At 44.5% G+C, this 7,823-nt stretch overlaps 1 protein-coding gene across 7 annotated transcripts in view; it reads left to right on the top strand.

Moving 5' to 3' along the window:
* Positions 1-2,557: 2,557 nt before the first annotated feature.
* The window catches only part of ZFAND4 (zinc finger AN1-type containing 4), a 32,079-nt gene continuing 26,813 nt past the window's right edge, over positions 2,558-7,823 (top strand). For 6 of the 7 annotated variants that reach the window (XR_011048098.1, XR_011048097.1, XM_068399823.1 and 3 more), the window contains exons 1-2: positions 2,709-2,882; positions 3,663-3,965. Coding sequence is in view for 5 of the 7 variants with exons in the window: in XM_068399823.1 (XP_068255924.1) it covers positions 3,782-3,965 (184 nt within the window). In the remaining 2 variants the exon portion in view is untranslated. Of the gene's footprint in view, positions 2,684-2,708; positions 2,883-3,662; positions 3,966-7,823 lie in introns of those variants that run through there. The other variant, XM_068399822.1, reaches the window with a different exon arrangement.

Below are 7,823 nucleotides of genomic sequence, written 5' to 3'. Positions count from 1 at the left end.
TCTGTCTGCATATCTTACTTTCCTCTTTACCGCTTGCTAAGCATGTCTGCATCATGACTTGAAAACAACCCAAACCATTACCATGCCTTGTCTGGGTCAGCTGCCAATCTACTGAGCTAATGCTCGGGTAAGGCTGGGTTCTGTTATCAGGTACAGCTTCTCTTATGTAATCAAGCAGTTAACAAATCTTAGCGCAGGACTTGACACCAGATAGAGATAAGGTATTTCATATTGGCAACTAATGTGGTCTATAAAAATAAAAATGGTTAAAACTTCCTGCCAGGAAAAGTGTGTTACAGATGAGCACCTAGTGCTCCATGAAAACAACAGAAACCTAACATTATCTTCTGTGCTTGTTGTAAGGCACTAATGAGATTTTTCACCTGGCTGGGTTTGCCAAAGTTTTGCAAATAATGCTTTCCAAGAAGTCCATCTGTACTGATCATGCTTGGTCACTTCCAGGTTAACAAGCCTATGTGCATACCTTAGTGCAGAGACTCACTTATGCCCAAAGGCTTACTGTCTGCTTTCCTTTCTCATCCGTAACACATTGTAGGCTGTTTGCAGGAGGTCGCTATTTTGTGGAATCCCTTTAACTGTCCTTCTTGCTTCCTGTATTTTCTAGATTGCCATTAACCATACTTGATGCCCAATGGTAGACACTTCCTCTCCTGCATGCATACAAGCACAGCAAATGCATAAATGCAGAAGGATCAAATGTTTCTCTTATTTTACCAGTGACTGCCTGCAATTCTGGCTTTAAAACTAGATGCGCTGTTTTTATGATAGTGATGTACTACTTTATCTTCAACTCTTAAGACTGTTCTGCTCTCTGTGAATTTAAAGCATGTGCTCAGCAGGCTGCTTTGAGAGCAATTCCCACTTTCACTGAAGCACTTATTTTGAGACATCTGCTTCAGTCTCTTGTTTCTCAAGTTGGATTTACTTTATCGGGCACGGTAAATACTACAGATAAAGCATCTAGCACTAATGAGGGTAAAGCAGAAAGAAAGGTCGGAAGGGATAAAGGAGAAACATAATGTATTGGTTTGTACCATAGTTGGGCCTGGCAATGATTCATGTGAAGTGGGAGGTAAGTTGGGAGTAGCAGCTTGGAAAAGAATGTGGGAGCTATTTGCAAATGGGTATCTACAGCAAGAGCACTTGCACTTTATTTATAGGCATTACATCTGCTGCATATGCCTCATACATGATTTGGACTGCTTCTTTACTCCTTTCTTCTGTGCTTGGAAGGGCATTAAAGACATACTGGGGGAGAGAGGAAAAAGATGGTGAATTCTTCTATTTTTCTGCATCCTCCTTTCTTGGCCCTTCACATTCATAACTTCTATTAGCATTGCAAAGAGTACTGTTCACAAGCCAAGAACCATGGGGACCAAAAGCTGTTGGAGTAGAAGGGAAAAAAAGCTCCTGGCTTAAAGTGTTTCTTAAACTTTAATGTGGAAGCTCAGTAGAGAAAAGCTCTTGAAAGGAACTTACACCATGACATAGATCAAAAACTTTCCTTCCCCACCGTCTTTCTAAACTGCCTCAAAGAGAGTCTTTTCCTCCTATTAAAATGTGTGGTCCTCAATTAATTCCCTGTAACAGACTGCAAATCCTGGTTTAGGCACTTTACTTTTGGGAGGGCTTGGTCCGAGAGGTGGCTTTTTTAACTGAGTTTTGGCTTGGTGTATCTTTTTGCAAATTTGATAAACCATGGCTGCATTTTCTGGGCAGGGCAGTGCTGGAGACAGTGGTACAACACCCAGCACCTTGCTCAGTGCTCTTTCTCAGAGGTCTGCTGTACCTGCTATGGGCACGTGAAAAACCACAGTACTTGTTCTGAGTGTTTTAACTGGGCCCGAGACCTAACAGCTAGAGGCAGGGTAGGTCTTGCATAATTTAAAACCTAGATGGAAAGTAAAGTGGTTAATGTAATTAGCACCGCCTAATAAGCTAAGCTTGTTTTCTCTAGTATTTTGACAGAAGACTCTGATCGTCCAACGGAAGCACTGCTCCTGGAGGCTGGCCTGACCGCCTTATGTTGAAGCGGGAGCAGAGTCAAACGCTGACCTTGAGTGAAGGTGCCCACGAGCAGTGCTCCTCTCCCTGCGGCGGCCGGGGCTGCCCCGCGTGAGGACACGGGGGAGGCCTGCACAGGCTCGGAGTCATCCCTCGTGCTCTCACTGGGCCCAGCGCCGCGCCAGGAGGCATTAGCAATCCCTGGGCGCCTCTTGGGCTGAGTTTGAGCTATAAATGATGTTTTTGCACGTCTTCCCTGAGAAGAGACCCAGGGTGCTCCAAAGGGAGGCGCCGCCCTGAGCCTGGCCCTTCCCTGCCTGACCCCCGCACCGGCGGGCGGTCACCAGGCCGCCATCAGTCCCGCCCCCGTCAGCCTACATGTCCCAGGAGCCACCGCGGCCTCCCTGGCGGCTGTTACGTGGCCGCCGCGGTTAGCGGTGGGGGCGCTGCATCCGGGCCCTTTCCCCGCGCACGCGCTGCCGCCGCACGTCTTAACGACGGCAAGAGGGGAGAGCAGCGTGCGGCGGCCCGGCGGACAGCGGCCCCTGGGAGCGCCGGGAGCGCCGCCCCTCGAGGGAGCTGATTGGGCGAGCTGCACGAGAACGGGCGTCGCGTTGGCCCGTGGGAGGGCGGCTGGCGGGGCTGTCATGAAGGCGAGGTAGGCGCGGGGGCTGCCGGGGAGCGAGCGGCGGCGCGGGCGGCTCCCGGGTCGTGCGCCTCTGCTGTGGCGGCGTCTCCCCCGGCCGCCCCATGAGGCCCGCCGGGGCTGCGAGCTCCTGTGAGGCGCAGCGCGCGGGGCTGCACGGGGGGAGAGGAGCCTCGTCTCCCCCCGAGCGGGCCCGGCGGCGACAGCTGAGGTGAGACCCCACGCTCCCTCGTCCGTCGCGGACCGGCTCGGCTGTCTCCGGGCCCTCGGGGGTGCTGCTCCCTCAGGGGCCGTGCGGCGAGAGCGCTGACCGGGGCTGGCGGAGAGGGGCAGTGCTCTAACCCCTTCCCTCCCCCAGCCCCGCCGGTGTGAGGCGCGTCCCTGGAGGGAAGCGGGGGAGGTCCCCCCCGAGGGTGGGCGGGGGGCACGGCTGGCACGGGCGGCGGGACCCCGCGTTCTACCGGGAGTGTGAGGCCGCCTCGAGGCGCGGTGGTGGCGGGAGGGTGGGCAGCTGCTCTCGCTCCTTTGTTTGCGGGCGCTCTGCTGGCCTGGGTCCGGCCTGCTGGGCCGGGCCGGGCCGCCGGGGGCGCGGCGCTGCCCAGGCGGCAAAGCTGCCGCCTCCTCCGCTGCCTTCCCCGAGCCCGAGCGAGTCCGTGTTTTTATGTCTCTCTCTGGAGTTTTTCTCCAGCTCTGACCCTGCTGAAGGCTCAGCCCTTGTCTGGAGGCTTTGGGCATTAATATCGTGGGTCGGGTTGTCATGTCGCTTGTGAAAACAAAATAAAAAGGTAGTAGGTAGGACCTGGAATGCTGACTGAAACTAGAGTCCTAAAACTATGATGTTACTAATACCGCTTGTGGTTATCTGTTGCACGACCTGGATACTACTATACTGCTTCTTAATAGCTATTTTATTGTTCATTAAGAATGAATTGAAACTCTCTTTAACAGTTACGTGCAGATGTTGTTAGAACTATGCTTGTTTGTTTTATAGGTGAAAAATCCCAAACATGAACAGCAATGCACCACACCTGTCCTCAAAGCTGACTTGGCTAGAAGTGGAATGTAGTTTCCTGATAGATCTTCTTACAAAGAGGTTGTAAATCCTTTGTGATGGCCAACAAGAAAGAGCCTCCATTTTTCAATGAAGATAATATGGGACCGTTTCACTACAAGCTTCCTTTTTATGAAACTATGGAGCTCTTCATTGAAACGCTCACAGGAACATGCTTTGAACTGCGAGTTTCCCCCTTTGAAACAGTTATTTCTGTGAAAGCTAAAATTCAAAGACTGGAAGGTACTATGGTCTCTCAGCATAAACTTTATCACTTTAGAGGCAGTCTTGTTTTACAAATTCTAATTACTAAAATCAAACCAGTTAATTTAAATTACTTGTTCAGTAATACATATAAGCTAAGCACTCGGTTTATGGCTTAGGTTTAATTGGAATTGGGTTGGTTTTCTGTTCTTTCCTTTTCCTCTCGGTTCATGGCTTAGGCTTCACTGAAATTGGTATTTTTGCTCTTCTTTTCTTCTTTTTTTTTTTCTGTATATCGTTATTAAAATCTTAAAAAGTCTTTGATATTATATGGGATATAGTATTTCTGGTGTTGAAGGGATTCTCTGACATAAGTTGTTTGTTAACTAGCAAGGTTATAAACTTGAGTTTTGCAGTATGTCTATATTGCAACTGTCTGAACATACTTTGAACTAGGTGCTATGGCTGTTGCTTCTTTGTTTATGATACTGCACTCAAAAAAGCAACTGTAGTGCAGGCAAACCCCAAAGACAGCTTGAAGCTACTGATTTGAATTTTGTTTAGGTGAGTGATCTTTTGCTGGTAGAGGTCTGGCTGAGTAATGTTTTGTCTTAAAGTAATTCACTTGGCACATCTTGCAAAGTGAAAACCTCTTTAAGTTATGAGGCCAGTCCTGGTGCTAATGCAAGGAGAAAAGATGTAGGTTGTTTCTCTCTCACCTCTTTCCCTCTACAATGAGAATGGTCCTGCATGAAAGAATGTGATCTGAAATACATATGTATACATACTTCAGCTACTTTGCAGCATTACATCTTCTTTCTCATTTTGAAGAAGTTAAAGAACTGTGTAGCTGTACAAGCTGAGAGTACTAGAGTTGCTAATTTTAAGAAAAGGGGTCCTGTCCTTCCCCAGTATACCTGTACATGTTTTTCATGCTTCTGTCTGTGTAGAACTGACCCTCTGGGAGATGGGAGATTGAATCTGAGATATACTCCTCCTCTTATGGAAATCTGTGCTAATGGACGGGAAAAAAAAAAAGTAGCTGGCACAAGTCTAAAAACACAGAAGCATGGCAGCAATAGGGGTGACTTCTTGGTAGTAAGATTACTTAGTAGAAGCTCCACCATGAAGATAACTAGGGTTTACATCAGCACAGCTATGTGGATGTGCTTTTGTTTCCTGTGGACAAGGCCATAATTAATCATAAGTCAGAGAATGTCTTGAGATGCTCCTGGAGGCTAGAGGTGAAATAAGAAAAGGAAAGTGTTTTTCTTCTTCATGATTGAATATAGGTGTAGGAGAGATGGAAGCAGATACGTGATGGAATGCTGACTAAGAGTGAACTAAAAGGGAGCATAGGCAGTGGAGTACAGGAGAAGGCAGGTTATCTAGACAGTATAGATGAAGGAGGAGTGAGCTTTAAAGGACGCATGAAGAGACCAGTGGGAGATGTGAGGAAGAGGAATTTGAATTTACTGTAGTCCAAAATGGGAGATTGCGAATAGACATAATGAATTATACCTACAGCTTATTATTGTAGGCTGAGTGTGCCTAGCTTACAAAAGTATCACAATTTCTTATTACAAGAACAGCTGAGTGATAAAGTTATAATATTGCTTATTCAGAATTTTGTTCACATGTTGTAGTTCATAGGATGATAAGGTAATTAATGGCTTAGGTGCCTGCTGTATAGACTAAATTATTCATAAGTAAATTTCATTAAAACATGGAAGATAAGAGTTCACTATTGCTTATCATTGAACTGTTAAAAGTTGATTGAAATACCTCGCTGCTCCAGAACAGAGTTAAAATACCTGTAATGTCTTGATTAATATGATTTATGGGAAGCAGAGTGAAAACAGGTTTATCAGCTATGTGTGAAGGGGACAGACACACAATGACAAATAAATTTTGTGTTGCATTTGGGGTTGCTATTGCATGTAAAAAAAATAATAACTTTTCAGTGGCAAAGTTCCTATTATAGTGCAGAAGTTCAAGCAATGAATCACCCAGGTAGAGTGAAAATCCTAAAGTAATTTTGCTGTTGTGATTTAGTATGGGAAAGAGAAAGGTTACATCTGTTCCTGTTTCTGCTGCTGTTTTTCACTTTTTGTTATTGTATCGTGTCAGCTTTCATGGGGTGTGAACCTCTCATTTAAGCTGCGCTTCTGTCTGATCAATGCCTCCTGCACTCCTGGGAGACTATATAGGGTCCCTAATATGTGTATTATCTCTATGGACTCATTTGGGTGTTGAGGATGATGGTATCTAAGTATACAAAAAGACAAGTTTTGGGAAAATTACCTGAGATCTTCAAAAACAAAATCTGGAATAGCATCAGAAGTTAACAAGTTTGTTCAAATGTCACCAATGCCTCTAATTGTAAGAGACTAATAATAAAACTAATTTGAGACGAACTGATCTTCGTCAACAACTGGAATATCAATAGCTGTAGACTATCTGCAGTGTAGTATTAAAGGATAACATGGATGGCATGCTAGGAATTTAGTATACTTCTGATACTGTTTGGCATTCTTGGTTAATGATCTGATGTGGAAAGGGTTTGTTTAGACAGCTGTAGTAGACATTGGTACCTTACTAAGAAAGAGCTCTAGATCTCCAGCTTTCTGTTTTCTGTTGGTTTTAGTCAGTAAAGAATATGGGTAAAAAATTATTAATGGGTTCTATTGCATCTGAAATTTCAGTGCAAGTCTACTCATAAACTGAAGTCAAAGCAGATCTAATGTGTGTTTGGATCAGATCCAGGCATTTGTCCTCAAATATGTTCCATGTGAAATAAGCACTTGGTATCAAAAAATTTAGATTTGGTATAATGTTGACTTTGGAGGCACCTAGGGTAGATCGCTCCTAGTCTGAGATTCACAGAGCGAGCCTTTTAAAATGGTACACTGTAGAAGAAATAGCTCCATTTGTCTCTACTGGTAGCCTAAAAGCTAGAATACACACAGCCAGCAGCATAGCATAGCGTTGCCAGCAGTGCTGCATACTCTATTGGTTTTACTTGTTGTTGATTATTTGTATTTGAAAGCAGGATCATGTGTTGATGGACATGGATAGGATGGTACCTGAGTTTCAAGGTAACTTGAAAGACTGAGCTTTAACAAGTGAATGGTACTTAAAAACAGTAGGATTTCATTGAAAGAGGAAATAGCTTTTTTTTTTTTTTTTTTTTTTTAACTGAGAAGATCTCTTCCTGCTTCCTCCGTTGCACAAGTCTTTGTAGCTGCTGGGCTGAACAAAGTTTAGTATTCTTCATATGGAAACAACAATTATTATATTGAATTTTATAGAAGGAACATTCAAAGGGTGTATTTCTAGTAGTGGTTAATTCTTTCATCTGTTACGGAACCATACATAATACCTGTAAACATGTTTGTTCACTAGGATAGGATTGAGTCGCAAGGGATGAGCTGGGGTTTGGGATTTGATGTTGGTAGTAGTATTACTAACTTGCCGGAATTAATTTGCATTCTACAGTATGGAGTGTTAAGGCCCTCATTTACGTACCTAGCTTTAAAATAAGGGAAAAACAACTCAGTCATGGTCTGTTCAGTGACTGCTTGCAACTGAATTTTATGATCTGTGTATGTGGAAACATCTACCTTTTTAGATGAAAATTGAGATGTTCTCTTGTTCTTATATTATTGCAAAGGGGGAAAACAGAACTAGCTTTCAGAGTATGTATTAATTTGGAATGCTCGTGTTTAGCAGGGAACGACAGATGCAACAATAATTTTGTTGTCGTACGTGTGTGTACTCTCAATTCATCATGAGAGTTGCTGTTTTTCTTTGGTCTTTTTGCTGTCATTATTTTGCTGCCTATGTACAGCAGTTTCACTTAAGTGAAAGCAACTGGATGAATATCAAGCAGACTTC

The sequence above is a fragment of the Nyctibius grandis genome, chromosome 4, assembly GCF_013368605.1.
Source record: "Nyctibius grandis isolate bNycGra1 chromosome 4, bNycGra1.pri, whole genome shotgun sequence".
Taxonomy (NCBI): domain Eukaryota; kingdom Metazoa; phylum Chordata; class Aves; order Nyctibiiformes; family Nyctibiidae; genus Nyctibius; species Nyctibius grandis.
The sequence above is the reverse complement of the archived record's forward strand: the minus strand, read 5'-3'. Positions and strand labels throughout refer to the sequence as shown.